Raw genomic sequence first — 22,460 nt, forward strand, 5'->3', positions numbered from 1 at the left:
AAAAGTGCCTCTGAGATTCAGCTGCATCTATAAGCAATTCTAAATCCCTCCAGGGATTCCAAATGGAAACACTGTAGAGTAGCCGCTCTGTCTCCCTCGCTCGCTCTCTACATCCACTCAGAATCTAATGCTAATGGCTCTTTTTACAACCAAATGTTGAGCAGCTAAGTGATCTCAGTTGGTATATTTGAGGCGTACTTCCTGTTCTGGGTATGTTTGAGAGTCCCAGTGCAGTCATACAAGGAGCGACTGTGTCGCTACTGCCTCTACTGGTAGCTGTAATTAGAGCTGTGCTTTAATTATGTCTGGAGGAGAAGACAGTGTTTCCACCGGGGAGGGTGGGGTGTCTCCAGCCAGGCCAGTACTACTCTGACAAATGGATGTTGTCTGTCACAGAGGCTCTCTGGGTAGACTAGATTTGGTACTGTTTTTGTGACTAACTTGGCACAGTGCTAGTGTAATTGCTGTGTTTGCTATCAATTACTTTAATGGTGAACAATGTATTAATATTCTGACAGCCTGCCAGTTGAGCCTGTCTTTTAACTGGGGTCAAAAGTGTACTTTAATGCTACAGGGACAGAGGATTCAAATGTGTTTGTCATTGATTTGCAGGTTGCTAAACTGAACCACAAAGACCACAGCTTTACTCTGAAGGATGAGTTCTACAGGCACGTCCAAAAGGATTGGCCCGGTTACCTGGAGGAAGAGAAGCCGCTCATCCATAGGCTCCTGGCCAGGTGGGTGTGGCTTGTACTTCTACTCACCTGTCTTCTCTACCATCATACTCTCCTTCACATTTTCACCACTGAATATTTAAATATGTACCTGTATCAACATGTTGGTGTCATGGCAGAGAGTCCCCGAGTCTGTAGTTTATCTTAATTTAACCTTTAAGCGTCAGTAATTGGATGATTACCTCTTCTCAGTAGCAGGGTGCTCTGATGCTTTTTGACAACGTGCTGCCGTTGAGACTACTGGATTACTGTGGCAGGCCGCTGTGATCATGGTGAAAGGAGAGACTCTAAATGACTATTTCTCTACACAGATGAATTTCTTAATGGGCACATCAAAGCGGGGAGAGAAATATTCTCTGCTTGGTGTTGTCAAATAGCATTAATGTAGAGGAAGGTAGCCTGGCTGAGCTGTTCAGAATGAGAGTGGACGTCATCCCACGTTAAGTACGTGTCCTATCCTGCCACTGGTCAGTTAGGGGGTGGGTTTCATAAGCTTTTTGGATGGACCTCCTGCCTGCTTATTGTTTCCATTCTGTTTACACTACTCAGATGTTCTAAAGAGAGCTCTGAATGGAAGTGGACATGTTGTTTTGCTGCATGTACAGAGTAAGGTTGATGTGGCTCATCAGTGTATGACCGTTTAAAAAACAACAACAATTGTTTTCGATATCAGAGCCTTTCCTTATAGTTTATCCCAGAAAGCTACCATATTGCTGGAAGCCTAGTCTGTCAGAGGGTATCATGTCTGGAATGTCCTGAAAGCCAGTGGTGCTTCCAGGAGATTCCATTGATCATGTAGTTGAAAAGGTCATGTGGCTGCTGTGGGAGGTATGATGGAACTCTGATTCCAGTGAGGTTTCTGTGAGGAAGGAGCTGGAGGAAGCAGATTGCCAGTGGAGAGAGGAGTGTTTGGCCTAACAGAGCCTGCATCTGGCACCATTGTTCTCCTCACTGAAGTGACTGGACACCGCTCTGTCTTAGTGCCTGCCTCTTGCAGATGTAATCTGTGTTCTGTAACCTAGAAACACTACAAACAGCCTAACATTTTGAAACATGCTGAAAAATGTGTCAGTTTCACCCTGAGGTCAAATGTAGATAATGGGAGTGTAACATCTGTCTGACAATGTGATCTATTTGTTCTAATGCAATATTCATGTGAACAGCTGCGTCAAGGTGGACTTTGCAGTACCAACCGGTTCAACCTGTTTTGTGTTGTGTTTTCCTCTGTTAACATGGCCCCACCTCGCTCACTTCTCTGTAAACCATGCAATTGCAATTGGAGTTTGAACCATTATAATAATAATGCCAGAGGAGCCAGTGTTTGGAGGATATATTGGCACGGGTGTTAGGCCCGAGAAAAAGTTGAGGTCCGGCAAACCGTGCCAATATATCCTCCAAACACTGGCTTCAAGGGCATTCTCACGTTTATACAACCAGTTACCAACATATTCAAATAATGATTTACATATTTTCATATAACATGTTTTAATTTATTCATACTATTTCATTCTTCCACAAGATATAGTCCCGACACACACCTAGGGTTGCTACCCAAGCGGCGTTCTATCGGTTTGGTTGCCAGACTCATTCAGTCGTTATGTTCTGCATCTATGGACGCGACCCAGTCGTTCGTTCTAAATGTTCCACTGCCATCCTGACTGGCAACATTTTTATCCCTTGCTTGCTAGCGAGCTAATTTACGGCCACGTCAAACACTAGTGCAGCCAGAATAACAACGAAGTAGCTGCATTTGTTTAAGCTGTTTTCTAGTGATATTGTTATGGATGTACTCAAATAAATGAGCTAATGATGCCCGATTTCGCCTGCCGTAGGAAATGTGCTCTCTCGTTAGCACACTGTTGTTCAGAGGAGCTAGCTAACACAATCACTTCAAACGGAAACTGGAAAGACGGCAAACTAGCTGCACTTTGTTTAATTTTTCATGTTTTCTATTGATAATTTGTATGGATACATACAAAGAACAATGCTGATTTCGACGGGATGAGAACAGCTGCCTGCCTGTCTGTCTCATCTCGACTCCCGACATGTTTAACATTACTATGGGACAGCTGAAGATTGAATTTGAATATAGAAACAATGTTGCAAATATCGGAGACTGACCGCAATGTTTATACAAATATCCGCTGTTGAAAACTAAATGTTAGTCTAAAAGAAATGTGATCATGTCTAGATGCTTTTTTTTAATATATAGTGGAGATAAACTTTAACTTCCCTGCCAGGGCTGATTAGACAATGGATTGCACAAATGGAACAGAGGAAACAGGCCTTTAAAAGTCATAGAGTTAGCCGGTGGTAACTTGTGGAATTGACACCAGCTAAAATGAGTTTTTAACCAGTCTGCATTCTGGATTAGACCTACACGTTATATAAAAAATAATAAATCTGTCAAAAAAATTAGTTAAGCTTGGGTTATCTGCCCTAACATAAACGGAATAGCAAAGTAAAAATGTCTTCCCCTTTTTAAATGTTGCAGGAAACTGCAGCCACTGAGCAGCAGTAGCCAGTTGAAGAGTTTCCAGTCAAACCATTCATTCCACAAAACCCCTGCGGATTCTCCGTCACAACTCAGCCCGGTCAAGACTCCCTCTGTGGTAAATACTCTCCTACCTAACTCTAAAATAATTCCTACATCCTGCCCTTACTCATTGTTTTTCTTAAAAGCTTGAGATTGATAAGAAATAAGAGAATGCACAGATTAATTTCAGGGGTTAAATAATTTATGTTTGAATAGTGTTATGCCTTTTGACTGCAGAATAAGCTTGAGTAAAGGAGAAATGAGAAGAAAGTTGCTTGGTTTGGTAGCATCTGCTTTTTATTCATTGGAGTGCTGGAGGCAGTTCAGTCACTGACATTTTCAGGAGCCAGTTAGGATGTTTTAAAGTAGAGGAGCCATTCCTTTCAAATGTAGGGTAAGTTGGTCTTCGCTAAGTAGTATTACAGGTAAAACCTCTTCTTTACCCTTCTCATAGAAACGCCCCGTGCCCTCCGACCTATCTGATTATCAGACCCCCAAGAAGCAAAGACTATTAGACCACAGTTTATCTCTGCAGTCTCCTTCCAATGGACAGCTTGGTACCTTTGGAGCCCGTAGCTCATCTGGTCCAGGCAACACCAGTGTACAGACCAAAACAGAGTTTGAGAGAACCAACAATCACGTCCAGGGAAGCCCTAATGGTCTCTACACAAGGCAAAAATTGGGTTGCTCCTCCAGTATTCCCAAGCTGGAGAGGACAGAGCCAGGCCTAGCAGTACCAAGCCCCAAGGCTCCACAGACTGAGCCCTCCATCTGCACTGACCAGCAGCTAGCCAACGGCCAGCACAAAAAGAAGAAGTCCAAGAAGCACAAAGACAAGGATAGGGAGCGCTTAAAACAGGACTGGATAGAGAACAGTCCCGACCTGAAACAGAACCAGGAAAACATCACTGGTAAGACAGTCACCATCTCTTTCCCAATGTAATTTTCAACTAAATTATATCATTTTGAGGCCTTGTTGACTGTAATGATAGCAGAAACAGAACATGTTGATAATGATACAGTAATGACATCAAAGGATATATTTACAGCACCACTGGTCTATGACCGCATTGAAATCAGAAGTTTAATCATTTACAATAACCATCTAGTCTGTATTTGAGCCAACAAGATTACAGGAAAGACTGCCCAGTATTTGTATACATATGAATAAACACTCTCCGTATACATAAACACTGTCCTTAAAACTTTCCATTTGCAAAGTAGTAAAAACCCAGTCAAAATGTCTGTTTTCCTAACCCATATTTTACAGTAGTAAAAAAAACGACCTGCTCTAGAAAAGTATTTTGAAACTTCAAAGGGATCGGTCCCCAAATAGTTTAGGTGACATATCTAGATATACGGCTCACAGTGAATTGCTGTAGGTTTTAAACAGAGTGGCGACAAATCAATGATCTGAAGAGAATTTCCAGTGGAAAGGGAGCTGTGTATGTAGCTTCCGCTAGCAACCCCCATCCCTTTCCCTGGCTAGTGTGTAAATGATTCTGTGGAACAGCTGGGTGACCCACGGTCCATCGAGTCAGCAGGCTGCTCTGACTCCCAATCTGGGGCGCTTCTGGCGTCACTGCCTGCCTTGTAGCAGGTCTCTTATCCGTAGTAGTGATAAACGACTCCATCAGCCTTGGTATGATATGAGTTTTATCACGTTTGCATTGGCAGATTACATGAACTTTTTTTTCTCTCTGCTTGTTTTTATCTCCAGACAATGAGGGGGCTAAAACACCTGTCACTCGTACATCACCGGAGGAGCTGCCTGACTTTTTAATGTAAGTTTAAACACACTGCTTCATTCACAAGTTCTCCAGAATCGCCCTGGGTTGCTGAGTTGTACTTCTAGGTTGATAAGTTATGTGAAACCCATTCATTTTGTAAACATGGTACAAGTGAAACCAGTATGTGGTCTCCAGTCTCAGTCTCATGTTCTGTTTCTGCCATCTGTTGCTCCAATGTTTCTGTTTAATGGCATTACTACTTTAGTCACTTTTGTTGTGAAAGGAAAGTGATTTGTTCCAAAAGGTCTGGATTTGGCTTGAAAACATTCACATAAATAGTGGAATATTTTGAAGTTTTAAATGGTCTGTCAAACGTGCATTAAATGCGCAGCTTCACTGAGAATAACTTAAAAAGATGAGTCGCAAGCGCGTACCAATAGAACGCATGGGGTGTGAGTAGCTATATGTTTATATGTTGAAACCAGACAAAGTTTAAATCAAGCCTCTAAAATCGATAAATTAACATATCCCAAGCAACTGGGTGAGCGATCAGTGATGTACAAAAGCGACCCAATCAGTTGGTAAAGTGGCGCGGTGACACGAGTCCAACAAGCCATGGCTTCCCCGGAGGAAAAGATAAGGAGCAACTTGGAGATGCAGATGCGTGTAATGAACAGTTAAAGGATATCTAGGAAAACATGGCTAAAATGCTCTCAATGCACAACAAAACAAACTGCTACAATCTGTTATTACAAAATGAGATTAGCTCAAAAAGACAATAGATGCTGTCGTGTCAGTCACACACAAACAAGGCGTGCACATGAAGGGTCAAGACAACAAAACAAGCCTTTTGGAAACCAAGTTGCAGAATTCAGAAGATGAATTGGATGAAAGAACGAGTATTTTGTCCTCACTGGAAGATGAGGAAAAAGGAGACCTTTCCAGCTAAGTGGTCAAACTGCTATCAGAGGAACTGGATGTGAATCTATCACCAGAAGACAGAAGAACGCTAAATACCCAAACATTGTAATCTACAACTTGTCAACTAGGATGAGAGAGACGAAGGAATACATTTCGACCAGACACTGGAGAAAAAGGGGATCAAGTCTCAGCTCTGCTTCCCGGCAGTGCTGTGGGTATCGAAGGGAACGCAAAGGATGGAATTCATAAGCGCCTGTGAATCCCTAGTCAAGCTACAAGAAACCTTCCCAGTTGAAGAGGACAAAGTAGGAAAAAACAATGAGCACAGTAGGCTACATACGGTGATGCCGAACACCAGCTTATCTTAAGTTGAGACAATATCCTTTCCCCCTCCCCCAATACAACCTATACTTTCTCCAAGTAATTGTTTTCCTCTATGAAGTAACGACAGAAGTAGCCAATGCCAATGGGCTACATGGACACTGACAAGACAAGTCAAAAGGGAAAGTGTGTGTAAAGTGAAGGATGGTGAATAGGTGTGTGAGGGATGGTGAGTAGGTGTGTGAGGGATGGTGAGTAGGTGTGTGAGGGATGGTGAGTAGGTGTGTGAGGGATGGTGAGGGATGGTGAATAGGTGTGTGAGGGATGGTGAGTAGGTGTGTGAGGGATGGTGAGTAGGTGTGTGAGGGATGGTGAGGGATGGTGAGGTGTGTGAGGGATGGTGAGTAGGTGTGTGAGGGATGGTGAGTAGGTGTGTGTGTGGGAAAAGTGAGGGATGGTGAGTAGGTGTGTGTGTGGGAAAAGTTAGGGATGGTGTGTGAGGGATGGTGAGTAGGTGTGTGTGAGGGATGGTGAGTAGGTGTGTGTGAGGGATGGTGAGTAGGTGTGTGTGAGGGATGGTGAGTAGGTGTGGGAGAGAATGGGTGTGTGGATACAGGATGGATGTTTGGGAAATAATGAGAATGGATTAGTAAGTGGATGGGTGTAAGTGTGTCTGAGCAGTAGGAAGGGTGGGAAAAGTTAGGAGGTTGGTACAAGTTTGGCTTGGATGTCCAAGGGTGGGAGATAGGGAGGGACAAGCTTAGCTTGGGTGGGGTAAGGGGAGGGGGGACTGGGAGAGAGTCGGAAGGATTTAACTATTACAATGTAATTGGATTTTTTTGTGTCGAGTTATTATTATTATTATTATAGCTAAGATTCAATGGTGGCTATTGGTGAGAATGGAGAGGGGCTCTATCCGAGGAATTGGGACGAGGTGACTGGGAGGGCATCAGACAGTTTTGTGTGGGGCCTCCACTCATCTCACTTCAGTCTCTTGGTGGACTCACTCTCCCCAAGTAGAGCCCCATCATCCACTATACTTTAATTGAATTTACAAGGCAATACAAACTGACCACAATACTTAAGTGGTTGTCTTTCTCCAATATATAAATTACATAATCCACAGGCTTTTGTTACATTAGGAGATGAGTTGGAGCTTAAAATCCCTAAAAATAACACCTTTGCTTTGTTTTTTGTGTATTCTCTGTTAAATGTCTGCTCAGCCCACATGCCCACACAATCTACACTGTATTTGTAATGTATATAATGACTGTATTCATATTATGACTCTCCCATTCCATGGAATGCCCACCACCCTCATATGTCATGTCTGCTAAAATGTTATATCTAGTTCTTCAATGACTGACAGAACAGACCAGGTTAACTTTGATTTTATACAAGTAAAATCCAACTTATTACATAGAATGTGCACAGGCTCCATAATTATTTTTTTAAAGAAAAAGCATATGGTTCTTGAACACTTAAAGAGATTGTCAGCAGATGTGGTTTTCCTGCAAGAGTTTTAAAAAGAGTTCTATGAGAAATTGAATATTTAAAGAGGAGCTTGGTTGGAGAGGCCTATGCTGCCATCTACTGTAGCAATCAAATTCAATCACATTTATTTATAAAGCCCATTTTACATGACCAGATGTCACAGTGCTTATTTTTGTACTTTTACACCTTTTTTCTCCCCCATTTTTTTGTTGTGATATCCAATTGGTAGTTAGTCTTGTCCCATCGCTGCAACTCTCGTACGGACTCGGGAGAGGCAAAGGTCGAGAGCCATGCTTCCTCCGAAACTCAACGCCGCCACGCTGCACTGCTTCTTGACACACTGCTCACTTAACCCGGAAGCCAGTCCCACCAATGTGTCAGAGAAAACACTGTACAGCTGGTGACCGAAGCTAGCGCACCGGCCCACCACAAGGAGTCGCTAGAGCACGATGGTACAAGGACAGCCCAGCTGGCCAAACCCTCCCCTAACCCGGATGACGCTGGGCCAATTGTGCTCCGCCTCATGGGTCTCCCAGTCGTGGCCAGTTGCGACACAGCCCAGGACCGAACCCGGATCTGTAGTGATGCCTCAGTGTCTTAGACCACTGCGCCACTTGGGAGGCCCAGAAATCACTATTTTAAAAAAAGCCCATTCAAAATAAACTTCTTGTAAAGAAGAAAATTAAATGTCTGAACTTAAGCAGCGATATGACATTTTACTTTTGTGGAGAGCCAACAACTACAGGTTAAACTCAAATAAAGCATATTAACTAATGGCAAATAAGCTTGGTTAACATCTCGCAACCCTCACAAAATGAATACATGCCAAACCAGTTACAATTTTAAAAGATGAAAAATACAAATGCGTTATTTAGAATCAACGCGATTAATGACCATTTTAAAAGCATCTATGAAAATCTATATATAGCAAAATTAAACAACTTTTGGACTGATCCTACAGCCTTAGACTCAACAACCCTGAAGAATTTATCAGTAGACAAAAAAGAATCACTAAAAACAAAGATCAGCCAAAATGAAATATTAGACACTATTAATGTATTTGTGCGAAGAAAAGCATCAGGAATGGACAACTTTCCCATAGAATTCTATTTAACATTTTGGGACAGGCAAGTCAGTTAAGAACATTATTATTTTACAATGACGGCCTACACCGGCCAAACCCTCCCCTAACCCGGACGATGCTGGGCCAAATGTGCGCCACCCTATTTACACAAATGACAGCACACGTCACTCAATTCAGTGCTTTCTAGAATTTCCATTACAGAATTCAGATGCAATTTTAGTCTGTCCAATGTAGATTATTAAATTATTAAATACATGCAACTTAAGTTTCATATCACGAAATTTCAATTTGAAATATTTTGGACATCAGGGCAATCTTGAGGTAATCTGATTTGAGTCACACACAACTACACACACAAAGTATGTGGATACCCCTTCAAATGATTGGATTCTGCTATTTCAGCCATACTTGTTCCTCAAAGGTGTATAAAATTGAACACACAGCCACGCAATCTCCATAGACAAACATTGGCAGTAGAATTGTCGAGGTCTGTAGTGCATAAAAATTGTCTGTCCTCGGTTGCAACACTCACTATAGAGTTGTTATGGCCGAGCAGCCGCACAGAACCGTATGATCACCATGCGCAATGCCAAGCGTCGGCTGGAGTGGTGTAAAGCTCACCACCATTGGACTCTGGAGCAGTTGAAACGTGTTCGCTGGAGAGAAGAATCACGCTTCATCATCTGGTAGTCTGATGGATGAATCTGGGTTTGGTGGATACCAGGAGAACGGTACCTGCCAACTGTAAAGTTTGGTGAAGGAGGAATAATGGTATGTGGCTGATTTTCATGGTTCGAGCTAGGCCCCTTAGTTCCAGTGAAGTGAAATCTTAACGCTACAGCATACAATGACATTCTAGAAATTTCTGTGCTTCCAATTTTGTGGGAAGGCCCTTTCCTGTTTCAGCAAGACAGTGCCCCCATGCACAAAGCGAGGTCCATAGCGTGTAAGAACTTGACTGGCCTGCACAGAGCCCTGATCTCAACCCCATCGAACACCTCTGGGATAAATTAGAACGGCAACTGCGAGCCAGGCCTAATCGCTAAACATCATTGCCCGACCTCACTAATGCTCTTGTGGCTGAATTAAGTCCCCGAAGCAATGTTCCAACATCTAGTGGAAAGCCTTCCCAGAAGAGTGGAGGCTGTTATAGAAGCAAAGTGGGACCAACTCCATAGTAATGCCCATGATTTTGGAGTTGTATGTTTGCCGAGCAGGTGTCCGCATACCTTTGGTCATGTAGTGTAGTTAAGATATACAAAACCTTGAAGCCTATCCAACTGACAATCTATTTTCTTTCTTTTTTTTAAATATTGGAACCAAGACTTAAAAATAACTGATATTGGCACAAGCTGGAGGAAACCGTTAATGAAAATGTGTAGAATTTATTATACAAGAGACAACATTTACAAATCCTACAGCACAAAGGCAGAGTCATGTCTTAATAGACAAACATTGGCAGTAGAATGGTCTTACTGAGTGTAAAACTAACAATGACTCAATAATCCATGCCTTCTGGGAATGCTAGGAAGTCTAAAAGTTATGGGCGGAGCTAGAAAGTTGTCTGTCAGAAGTATTACAATGCAAATGTACTTTTAATCCATCTGTCTGCATATTTCAATACATGCATCTGAGTGAGTAGTGAGATACCCGATGTGTTGGACGATACTTTTCTTGTCAATCATCTTGAAAAAAACGTATACTTAAACCGGAAATCAACCAATCCTCCACCTTTAACAAAATGGAAAGGTCAAATGTTGAAAGTGCGTGGGTGATAGAGAGAAACAAAATGATGCAGTTTGAGGCCATGTGGCAGAGTGATGTGAGCGCTGGGGGGGGGGGGGTCTGATGTCATTGATGTTTGTGTGCACCTGTATGCTGTTGTTTATTATTTTTATGTTTTGTGTTGAAAAAATAAATAAATGAGTGACTTAGAAAACAATTAATCTAGTGCGGCAGGTAGCCTAGCAATTAAGAGCGTTGGGCCAGCAATCGAAAATTTACTAGGCATCGATGTCCCCGTGAGAAAGGCACTTAACCCTAATTGCTCCAGGGTCGCCATCTATAATGGCAGAGCCCTGGCCGTGACCCCACTCTCTGAGGGTATCTCAAGGGGAGTGGGATATGCAAAAAACAAATGTCCAATTCACACGTGTATAATACACACTTGTACGTGAAATGGGACAAATGTAAGCACCTAGTTATTAGTATCTGTCTTACAATACTAAATCTCTATGAAATCATTGGGGAGTCATAGGCCATCACTCTGCTAATCTGCAGTGCCACCTTCTGGAAAGAACCATGAATGTTTCTATTTCCACGTTGGTTGTTGAAATGACAGCTCACAAGATGTTGGTCTTTCTTTCCAGAAAGTACAACACCATCACAGCCTCAGAACAGCGACAACAGTACAAGCAGGATTTCTGTGCAGAGTACGATGAGTATAGGGCCCTGCACGACCAGATCGGTACCATCACTGAGATGTTTGTTCAGCTGGGTTCCAAGATAAACACTCTGTCCCCCGGTACACAGGAATACAAGGTATGAGCAAGGAACTGACATCACTTCCACTCACACAATACAAAACACTTCTGGTTAAACAGTTGAAGACCTGGTTTGATGTACTTTCAAGGACTTACTAAATGTCTTCTATTTTTCCACCCTTACAGCTCATGGAGGAGCAAATACTGCAGAAATACAGAAAGTATAAGAAAGTAAGTAACGCATGAGCAGGAAATATAATTGAATTATTGTATAGCCGGTCTTGTCTACTGTAGCCTGTATGAATATCACGAATAACTTGAACTTATACCAGTGATATTAATCTTATTAGGATCAGATCATCTTTTCCCATATACTCTTCACCCCTCTGCCTTGACCATGTCACCGTAATGCCAGCTCTCTGACACCCCTCTGCCTTGACCATGTCACCGTAATGCCAGCTCTCTGACACCCCTCTGCCTTGACTTTACAGAAGTTCCCTGGTTACCGGGAAGAGAAGAAGCGATGCCAGTATCTGCATCAGAAACTTTCTCACATCAAAGGTCTGATCCTGGACTATGACCGTACCCAGGCCCCTTCATAGTGACTGGCCTGCACCCTGCTGCCACAGGGTGTTACTGTATCAATGGACCAAAATTCTCCCCGTGGACCAAAAGACTGCCCAGCCAAGCCTGGGTCCTGGAGTGACCTGGAATCGCATATGAATCACACATTCACTTCACTCCTCCCAGTGTTGGTGGGAGAGAGGAGCGATGTTCTCTTATATGAAGTGGGCCAAGACCAGCAACTTGTGAGCAAATGAAACCCTTTAATGTTTTTGTTGTTGAGGGCGAGGGTTGTAATGACTGGAATTTGTTGTGGTGTATAAATCATAAGATGACACAATTTAAGCCAAATTCCTTTTTCTACCCATAATGCAAAATGTACATGAACTCTCCTGCCCAAATGCTTTTATCGTTTAGTCTATTATCATGACTACACACAAAGGCATATTGGTTTGATGGTACAATCATAAGGACAGATAAGAACAAATGCTCTTCATACCCAGTCTTCTATCAATGCTATATTTAAGTACCCAGTACAATTTGTTGTTTGCTATTTCACTGAATGTATAGATGTAAAATAATTATATAAAGTCTTCATTCCTATAGAGAGGGTTGCAATCACTGGATTAAGATTAGGGAAAACTGGAAGATATTTTATGTTCTGTGGAAATATCTTAGACGTGACTTCTAGGCCATATCCCTGCCATTGTTGATGTCCCAGGCAGAATACAAAATGTAGACTATCTAAAAAAAGGAGGTAGACTATGTATGCTGAACAGGAGCTAGGAAGAATATTGTAACTGTAAAGAGGTAGGCGTGGCCTAAACATCAACATTTCAGGTATTGATACATAGTTCTAAAAAAAACAATACAAAATTACAAAGAAAAATACTGTACATGATTTGACAATTAGCTAAGTAATTAACAAAAAAACTTGTTTGGTAAATGCTCCAATTGGTCACAATCTAAAGTACACTTGAACTTGTTGTTCATTTCAATCAGTATTAGTAATGCTCTTCCATTGTGGAATACATTATTTGCATAGACTTTTTCTACTTTTCACATGATAAACCGAAAGCATCTACAACTATTGATAGTGTTAATCACTAGGACCTTTGAAACGTATATCTCATTCTATAACCATACTGTTTGTTACGTTACAGAAACATTTCACAAATGTTTTAAAGCGCTGTAGAGAAATACTGCCTCATAGGCCATATCCCTGCCATTGGTGATGTCCCAGGCAAAATACAAAATGTAGACCATCTAAAAAAGAAGGTAGACTATGTATGCTGAGCCGCTGAACAGCAGATATTAAGAGGAATATTGTAAAAAGGTAGGGGTGGCCTAAACATAATGTTCTGTGGAAATATCTTAGACATCTATGAACATGAACTTAACTGTTTGAGATGATAATTGATCTTTGTTAAAGTTAATGATACAGTGCATGTCATTAATCGGACATGCCAGTCAAACATCCTATACATCTGCCTCTAACCCAAACATCACATTCAGTCTGTGGTTCCTGTTGGCAGTAATTATGGCTTTCTGCTCATCAAATATGGGCAAGGGGAATTGCCCCCTGAAATGTGTAGGATAGAGGAAAGTGCCATCATAGTCATACAGTATACTCCCATATTTCTGTTTTAAAACACTATATCGTTACTGAAAGAACACTATTCTGAATAAGAAGAGCAATCAAGCACAATTAATAGAACATTTGTCAAGATTGTTGTGGCATTCTATTACCTACTTATCCTTTTAGAATAAATGGTTTTCATTGTTTGAGCCAGTATGCTCTGACCTTTGATGGTAATAAAGTTCATACAATATTAACAAATCTTTTATTACCTCGATCAATAGTCCATTACATTTGTGAGACTGGGTGGAGTACCAGAGCATTTAACAGTAGTTCCTGAAGCCATTTTTATAAGCTTCTGCTTGTGAATGCACTCTCAGTCCAGCAAGAAACATAGGGTTGCGTCCATACAGTGATTAAATGCAATGCCTTAAAGCTGCTTGTGTCTGCTGATTCCAACCGGATTCAGGGCCTCCTAAATAAGATTGTCCATCCTGTTGTTCAAAGATGAGATCTCACAGATCTATTTTCTGATGTGTGTGAACTTGCTGTCTACACTGCTTTGTAGGACAATACTGTGCTAACCGGTGGCGTTTCATTGTGTTGCTGTAGCAGTTCACTAGATTTCACCTCCACAAACAATATAGATTGCCAAGATAGGACAGTTTTATTTTCCGTTTGAAACGGTGAATGTTCCATTCCAACATATGGATGTGTTGGAGTAAATGCCTTTCAACAAACTGCACCACATTAACTTAGCCTCTCTGGATGTATCATCACCTGGGATTTCATACAGTTCATTATCTGTGGCTTGTAGAGAGCTATATTACTTACATGCATACATGATTGCAGTACCAGTCAAAAGTTTGGACACACCTACTCATTCCAGGGTTTGTCTTTATTTTTGCTATAGTCTACATTGTAGAATAGTGAATACATCAAAACTATGAAATAACACATGGAATCATGTAATAACCCCAAAAAGTGTTAAACAAATCAAAATATATTTGAGATCCTTCAAAGTAACCACCCTTTGCCTTGATGACAGATTTGCACAGTCTTGGCATTCTCTCAACCAACTGCATGAAGTAGTCACCTGGAATGCATTTCAGGTGTGCCTTGTTAAAATATAATTTGTGGAATTTCTTTCTTTCCTTAATGTGTTTGAGCCAATCAGTTGTGTTGTGACAAGTTAGGGGTGGTATACAGAAGATAGCCCTATTTGGTAAAAGACCAAGTCCATATTATGGCAAGAACAGCTCAAATAAGCAAAGAGAAATGACAATCCAACATTACTTTAAGACATGAAGGTCAGTCAATTCGGAAAATGTCTTCAAGTGCAGTCGCAAAACCCATCAAGCACTATGATGAGACTGGCTCTCATGAGGACTGCGACAGGCAAGGAAGACCCAGAGTTACTTCTGCTACAGAGGATAAGTTCATTAATTACCAGCCTCAGACACTGCAGCCCAAATAAATGCTTCACAGTAACAAATACATCTCAACATCAACTGTTCAGAGTAGACTGTGTGAATCAGGCCTTCATGATCGATTGCTGCAAAGAAACCACTATTAAAGGACACCAAGGAAGTGTGGGGGTACTTTGCTGGTGACACTCAGTGATTTATTTAGAATTCAAGGCACACTTAACCAGAATGGCTACCACTACTACATAATTCTGCATTGAATAGCCATCCCATCTGGTTTGCGCTTAGTGGGACTATCATTTGTTTTTCAACAGGACAATGACCCACACACCTCCAGACTGTGTAAGGGCTATTTGGCTAAGGAGGGTGATGGAGTGCTGCATCAGATGTCCTGGCCTCCACAATCACCCAACCTCAACCCTATTGAGATGGTTTGGGATGAGTTGGACCGCAGAGTGAAGGAAAAGCAGCCAACAAGTGCTCAGCATAAGTGTCATCAAGGCGAAGGGTGGCTACTTTGAAGAATCTAAAATATATTTTGATTTGTTTAACACATGATTCCATATGTGTTATTTCATAGTTTTGATGTCTTCACTATTATTCTACAATGTAGAAAATAGTAAAAATAAAAATCCTTGAATGAGCAGCTGTCTAAACTTTTAACTGGTACTGTGTGTGTTATTTATATATATATATATATTTCAGATACAGTGACTACTCTTAAAAGCAGTATTGAAGTCGATGTGACTGTCAGTGTACACAATCTTGCTACTTAATTGCTGTCTTAAGATGGGTGTAAATGGGAAGATAAAGTTCATTTTTGCCTTAACATACCCATCACACATTTCCATGTCTCTGATATGAATTTTCTATACTTTTTATCTGCACATACACGTTTCAGGATCATGTATTTTAGTTCACTTATTTTTAGGTTTAAGGAAATTCTGAATTTAAGTTCATGGGATGTTTTCAATATTACGTTATGTCAGAGCATTTTTTTGTGTTAGAATACAATGTATATGTATTCCTTCTCTACCATGTGAGTCCTTAGTCTTACTAACATGGATGAGTCACAGCTCGCTGTGTAGTCACGTGGGTCACATCAGCCAGGTTAATGAGTCAACATTACAGAGTGATTGAAATGTTAAAGGCAATGTTCCAGCGTTAGTACAGACTGTAGTTATGGTAATCGCTGCATATGTCGTCTCTATTAGAAATGACCTTTACATTTCTGTAATGCAGCCTATAATGCTTCAGCGTTAGATTGAATAGGGCCCCTCATCCTTTTTGTGTTTGTCATAGGTTAATTTCCCTCATCCATATGAGTGGTCTGTGGATCTTTTTGATAATCATGAATAGAGTAGAAAAAATTGTTGTGATTTGTGTTAAGGGCCTTTTCTCATCCAGTACAATTCTGCACCACTGTCACAAACCACCTGGTTCAAGAGCTATGTATAAGTGTCTATGTGAAAGGTCTGTCAGAAGTGCTTGACTCGACCAGATTCATCACTGACATGTAAATGTCAGTTCTTCTGTCACAGTTTGGTTTCGTTTTTAATGTTGAATTCTAAATGTCCTAAATGAAATATACGCTACTGTGGTATTCTGGAAAGCACATGATCAGATATGAGACCAGCATATATACCACTGTCTCTGTGTCCAGTATTGGACTGAGCAATAGAGGCTGGTCATCTGAATAAGTGCTAATTGTGATATATGCAGGAGTTATCTAGGTGCCTTCTAATAGGAAACTCTGAGTCACATTGGTGTTTACATGATGTTCTTCTCTTTCATAATTGATATTATTGCATAACATGCAGTTGAAATCAAATGTATGCACTCAAATTATTGGTCCCCAAATTGTATTTTTCATGTGTAGGCCTACAGCTTTGTGGCTAAAGGTCTTTTAAAAACGGTTATGACACCCACAATGTGCTCTTGAAATTTCATCTGAATACTGCTTACAAATCAAACAACTCTAAGATTATTTTAAGGTAATTGTCTTGCTTTTGCTGGTGCGTTTACTTTGTTGATATTGGACAATTAAACGTCTCAAAAGAAATGTGAAATGAAATCTCGTCCAGTATGTCACTGCAGTCTACCTATGAGAACATTTGCGTAACTATTTATTGCTTTTAATGTTTTCTTTTTTTGGTTTCTCCTTTGCACACTTTTCTCAGTCTATAAGGCAGACGAGAAGCCTCTCCTTGGAAAAAGGGAAATGGAATATATATTTTTGCAATTTTCAGTGGGAGGGGATGCTTTATCACCTCCTGTTCCTACAACATGTGTTGTCTCTAAAAACAAAGAATAAAGCTTTTCATCAAGAATTGAGTTAAAATTCTTCTTTCTTTAAGGTGACGACATTGCCGCACGTTTATTGGAATTCATTGCATCACAAACTGATATTATCGGCAGCCTACATCTTAAATATTGACTGAATTCTCTATTTTAGTCAAAATGTCAATTATAAACTCAGCAAAAAAAGAAATGTCCCTTTTTCAGGACCCGGTCTTTCAAAGATAATTTGTAAAAATTAGGGTTGAAACACTGTTTCCCATGATTGTTCAATGAACCATAAACAATTAATGAACATGCACCTGTGGAATGGTCGTTAAGACACTAACAGCTTACAGACGGTTGGCAATTAAGGTCACTGTTTTGAAAACTCAGGACACTAAAGAGGCCTTTCTACTGACTGAAAATCACTAAAAGAAAGATGCCCAGGGTCCCTGCTCATATGCGTGAACGTGCCTTAGGCATGCTGCAAGGAGGCATGAGGACTGCAGATGTGTCCAGGGCAATAAATTGCAATGTCTGTACTGTGAGACGCCTAAGACTGCGCTGCAGGGAGACAAGATGGACAGCTGATCGTCCTCGCAGTGGCAGACCACGTGTAACAACACCTGCACAGGATCGGAACATCACACCTGCAGGACAGATACAGGATGGCAACAACAACTGCCCGAGTTACACCAGGAACGCACAATCCCTCCATGCTCAGATTGTCCGCAATAGGCTGAGAGAGGCTGGACTGAGGGCTTGTAGGTCTGTTGTAAAGCAGGTCCTCACCAGACATCACCGGCAACAACGTCGCCTATGGGCACAAACCCGCCGTCAATGGACCAGACAGGACTGGCAAAAAAGTGCTCTTCACTGACGAGTCGCGTTTTAGTCTCACCAGGGGTGATGGTCGGATTCGCATTTATCGTCGAAGGAATGAGCCTTACACCGAGGCCTGTACTCTGGAGCGGGAGCGATTTTGTAGGTGGAGGGTCACAGCATTATTGGACTGAGCTTGTTGTCATTGCACGCAATCTCAACGCTGTGCGTTTATAGGGAAGACATTCCCCTCCCTAGTGGTACCCTTTCTGCAAGCTCATCCTGACATGACCGTCCAGCATGACAATGCCACCAGCCATACTGCTCGTTCTGTGCGTGATTTCCTGCAAGACAGGAATGTCAGTGTTCTGCCATGGCCAGCAAAGAGCCCGGATCTCAATCCCATTGAGCACCTCTGGACCTGTTGGATCAGAGGGTGAGGGCCAGGGCCACTCCCCCCTGAAATGTCTGGGAACTTGCAGGTGCCTTGATGGAAGAGTGGGGTTACATCTCACAGCAAGAACTGGCAAATCTGCTGCAGTCCATGAGGAGATGCACTGCAGTACTTAATGCAGCTGGTGGCCACACCAGATACTGACTGTTACTTTTGATTTTGGCTTCTCCCTTTGTTCAGGAACACATTATTAAATGTATGTTAGTCACATGTCTGTGGAACCTGTTCAGTTTGTCTCAGTTGCTGAATCTTATGTTCAAAGAAATATTTACACATGTTAAGTTTGCTGAAAATAAACGCAGTTGACAGTGCGAGGACGTTTCTTTTTTTGCCGAGTAGTTTGGGGAAAATTGCACAACTTTAGATAAAATCAATTAAGCAAACGACAAATATTCTCCATGTTTGGATAAGATGCACTTATTTTCCAAATCATCAAAATAACCTTGGTTATTACCTTTGAAAACTAGGTAAATATTAGCAATGTGGGGAAAGGGAACCTTGAGCAATAATGCATTACTTTGAACTTTTGTAATCCGATAAAAAAAAAGTGCATTTCAACACCAAATTATCATCTACTTTGTGTTCCAATATTTTTCTGTCCCATGGGCCCAATTTATCAAACATGCTTGGTCTTTAACTTATGTTATTTTAACTTTGTCCAACTCAGGACTTCCAATAACTTTACATATGCATTGTGAATTATAGCATAAACGTCAACAGAATCTATTTTATTATTGAACAGGTTTGGTCAAATTCAATCCATTTTGTTACATTGCATTATGCATAGAAATATATTAAGTATTAATAAGGCTCTTCCATTATGGAATACATTATTTGCATAAACTTTTTGTACTTTTCTCATGATAAACAGAACATTACAACTATTGATTAGTGTTACTCATTAGAACCTTTTGAAACTTTGATTTCAATCTATGACCATAGTGTTTGTTACAAACATTTCACAGCGCTGGAGAAATACTGATTTCTAGGCCATATCCCTGCCATAGTTGATATCCCAGGCATATCCCATCTAAAAAGTGAGGTAGACTATGTATGCTGAACAGCATCTATTAAGAGGAAGATTATTGTAACTAAAAAGGCAGGAGTGGCCTAAACATCAGTGTTTCATGTATTGGTACATAGTTCAACAACGATAAAGAAAAATACTGGACATGATTTGACAATTACACAAGACATCAACAAAACTTGTTTAGTAAATGCTCCAATTGGTCACAATCTAAAGTACACTTGAATTTGTGTTCATGTCAATCAGTTATATTCTACATCATAAGGGCCTTATTTCCAATGTGAATGCTTCCTTTTATCAATTGCACAGGCTGTGCAAATTCACATGATACAAAGTGGCCTTGGAATCAAAGACATACAGGAGACAGTGTGGTAATGCTGAATCACGCAACTCATGATCCGTCACGTTATTTAGTTAATAAAGCATTGTGGCCCCCCACCTACAGTGCTCTACGTTCAATTAAAAATTGCTGGGTGGTTCGAGCCCTGAAAGCTGATTGGCTGACAACTATGGTATATCAGACCGTATACCATGGGTATGAAAAAACATTTTTACTGCTCTAAATACATTAGCCAGTATATAAGAGCAATAAGGCACCTTGGGGATTTATGATACATGGCCAATATACAACGGCTAAGGGCTGTGTTGAGGCACTCCATGTTGCGTTGTGCATGAGAACAGCCCTTAGCCGTGGTATATTTGCCATATATCACAAACCTCCTCGGGCTCAATTAAACACTAGTAAACAAAGTTGATTAAGATCCCTGTCCAGCCCCGTTTGTCTTTGTGGTTCCTAAATACTGCAAAGTTCCCTTCATAATATATTAATTTTGAAAATGTCTAAAAAGGTACATATGGATCCACCTGAGCTGAGCTGTTGCTGGTCCTAACAGTAATCATAAACATTGGCTACTCATAAGTGTTTGCCCTTTAAGCTCCTAATTGCTATCTGAAGGGGTTGCTGTAATCAGTGAACTTCTACTAGCATGCAACTTCCCCTGAAGTGATTCAAAATAGGATAGTACCCCTGAAAAATGACAATAAACCTTAGTACTGGCATCTGCCCATTGTACTGTGTATGGCTTCTCTTCATTTCATAATTCTATCTCCTTTCATTTTCCTTCAACTCTAGGTTACGGTTGGATTTTCAAACTGGGATGCAAGACTGACACTATCCCTAAGAGAGATGAAATCAGCCCACAAAAGCCCACCACTCCTGGGTTTGACCGGTACACACCCAGCCTGTCCAGTGGAATGAAAATATCACAAATGTTTTTCAGTGTGTCAAGGGTAACCGAGGGATGGCTTTTAAGACTCTCGAAAAGCAGGAACAGAAAAGCATCCAGTTGAGGAACAATAACAGTAGCCACATCAGGGTTGTCATTGAGGTGCTGATCCATTTTCTCCTGAAACTGCCTCTCTCTGGTTCTCTGAACCATAGTCTGGGTGATTACGTAAACATCTCTGGTCAGACTCATAACCAGGGACAGGAAGTAGCAACAAGAGGCATTCAAGCTCCAGCGCTCCTTGTCGATACCAGGGACGAGGCCAACATTTCTGGCCCAGAGCACATTGTCGCAGATAAAGTAAAGGGCGCGGTTGATGTTCGCCACAGTAAGGCAGAGGCGCAACACAGGGTCAGAGAGCTGCAAGGTTCGCTTGGCAGCGTCAATGGAATTCACAGTGTTCCCCAGTCTGAGCACTGAAACAAAGAACATAAAAGGACAGAATTCAGCACTTGCTCATGAATGAAAACAGTTATCAAGTAAGTTACATTTGACTGATTGTTGAACCAAATATTTGTCAGCACAAAACTAGAGCTTCTTCCCAGGAATAGAACGACAGCTTTCCTATATGATATCTGATATCCTAAAATATCTGCTTATGTAACTATTAACAGTCTATGTCTTATGCAATTGCAGAAACAGCCTAGGGGTCCTACTTGAGGGTCTGATACCTAAAATGTTCTCCACTTAGTCAATAAAGCAATCCAATAATAATTAGCCTACAGCTCGTTTCAAAAACACTTGTTCTAAAGGTTAGTTAGCTACAGTATGTCCCTGGGGAATGTAGTATTTGGTGGTGGTGAAGGTTGTACAAACTCACATTTCCTTCCAGAACTCATGTTGGACTCCAGACTCTGCAGCTTGACAACAAGCTCTTTCCTTGCAGAATTATTGCGAAGCAAATACTTCACCAAGGCACATGCATATTGGGTTGTCCTGAAATACAAGCAATAGACATTATGACCATTAGACACATCTCAGCAACCATGTCTACTTTTATTTAACTATTCAAGTCAGTTAAGAACAAATTCGTATTTTACAATGACGGCTTAACCCGGACGACGTTGGGCCAATTGTGCGCCGCCCTCTCGATCACTGGCGATTGTGATACAGCCCGGGATCGAACCAGGGGTCTGTAATGACGCCTCTAGCACTGAGATGCAGTGCCTTAGACCACTGCGCTACTCGGGAGCAATGTGTATCAAGTAACGTTAGACTGAAAAGGAGATCATCATACAAACTAAGCTGATCTGACTTGCTAGATTGACAGTGAGCAAGTTACATTAGCAAAGAGGTGTAACTTGTTGCAGCAAATTAATGATGGATAACATTGGCATTAGTTAGCTAGCTAAGGTTGGAATTATGCTCAACACTAACTTTTAAATGATGAGTTAGCTAAATTACTGCAGACAGCTAACGTTAGCTTGCTACTAAATAAGACGATTTAGCTAGCTAATTTACCAATGACATACCTGAAAATACGATCCCTTCCTTGACTTTGATTTGTGAATTTAACAAAAGACTCCATTGCGACCAGTGCCTTATTGTTTCAAACAGCAGATAAAATGTCAAACTTGCAGCCAAACCGAGGCTAAAGTAAAACAACTGCATAGAGATGGATAGGTGACTCCCCTTTGTATCTATGCTATTTAAGGGTATTTGACAGCATATGTAGGACAATTGAGGCAATCTCAATTTTGAAGTAGAACATTTTCTTC

General features: G+C 41.1%; 2 protein-coding genes across 3 annotated transcripts in view; one reads left to right on the top strand and one right to left on the bottom strand.

Moving 5' to 3' along the window:
• LOC112245427 (RNA polymerase II elongation factor ELL2) overlaps nucleotides 1–15,225 on the top strand; it is a 48,413-nt gene extending 33,188 nt beyond the window's left edge. The window contains exons 6-13 of one of the 2 annotated variants that reach the window (XR_006083601.1): nucleotides 613–737; nucleotides 3,229–3,346; nucleotides 3,725–4,181; nucleotides 4,991–5,054; nucleotides 11,190–11,361; nucleotides 11,490–11,534; nucleotides 11,795–12,112; nucleotides 15,188–15,225. Coding sequence is in view for 1 of the 2 variants with exons in the window: in XM_024413526.2 (XP_024269294.1) it covers nucleotides 613–737; nucleotides 3,229–3,346; nucleotides 3,725–4,181; nucleotides 4,991–5,054; nucleotides 11,190–11,361; nucleotides 11,490–11,534; nucleotides 11,795–11,905 (1,092 nt within the window). In the remaining variant the exon portion in view is untranslated. Of the gene's footprint in view, nucleotides 1–612; nucleotides 738–3,228; nucleotides 3,347–3,724; nucleotides 4,182–4,990; nucleotides 5,055–11,189; nucleotides 11,362–11,489; nucleotides 11,535–11,794; nucleotides 12,757–15,187 lie in introns of those variants that run through there. The other variant, XM_024413526.2, reaches the window with a different exon arrangement.
• A 4,355-nt stretch (nucleotides 15,226–19,580) lies between these two features.
• pex11a (peroxisomal biogenesis factor 11 alpha) lies at nucleotides 19,581–22,407 on the bottom strand. Its single transcript, XM_024413548.2, has 3 exons — nucleotides 22,215–22,407; nucleotides 21,563–21,678; nucleotides 19,581–21,158 (listed from the first exon to the last, which is right to left on the bottom strand). The coding sequence occupies exons 1-3, from the start codon at nucleotides 22,268–22,270 to the stop codon at nucleotides 20,590–20,592; spliced, it is 741 nt and encodes a 246-aa protein (XP_024269316.1). The 5' UTR covers nucleotides 22,271–22,407; the 3' UTR covers nucleotides 19,581–20,589.
• Between the last annotated feature and the right edge of the window lie 53 nt (nucleotides 22,408–22,460).

Source organism: Oncorhynchus tshawytscha, linkage group LG06 (genome assembly GCF_018296145.1).
Source record: "Oncorhynchus tshawytscha isolate Ot180627B linkage group LG06, Otsh_v2.0, whole genome shotgun sequence".
Lineage (NCBI taxonomy): Eukaryota > Metazoa > Chordata > Actinopteri > Salmoniformes > Salmonidae > Oncorhynchus > Oncorhynchus tshawytscha.

What these genes read in the sequence shown, in the direction of transcription:
- pex11a (XM_024413548.2), bottom strand. Translation starts at nt 22,270, where the DNA reads ATGGAGTCTTTTGTTAAATTCACAAATCAAAGTCAAGGAAGGGATCGT. An exon ending in GGAAGGGATCGTATTTTCAG is followed by an intron (nt 21,679 to 22,214) that starts GTATGTCATTGG and finishes CTTGTATTTCAG; the next exon opens with GACAACCCAATATGCATGTG. An exon ending in CATGAGTTCTGGAAGGAAAT is followed by an intron (nt 21,159 to 21,562) that starts GTGAGTTTGTAC and finishes TCTTTGTTTCAG; the next exon opens with TGCTCAGACTGGGGAACACT.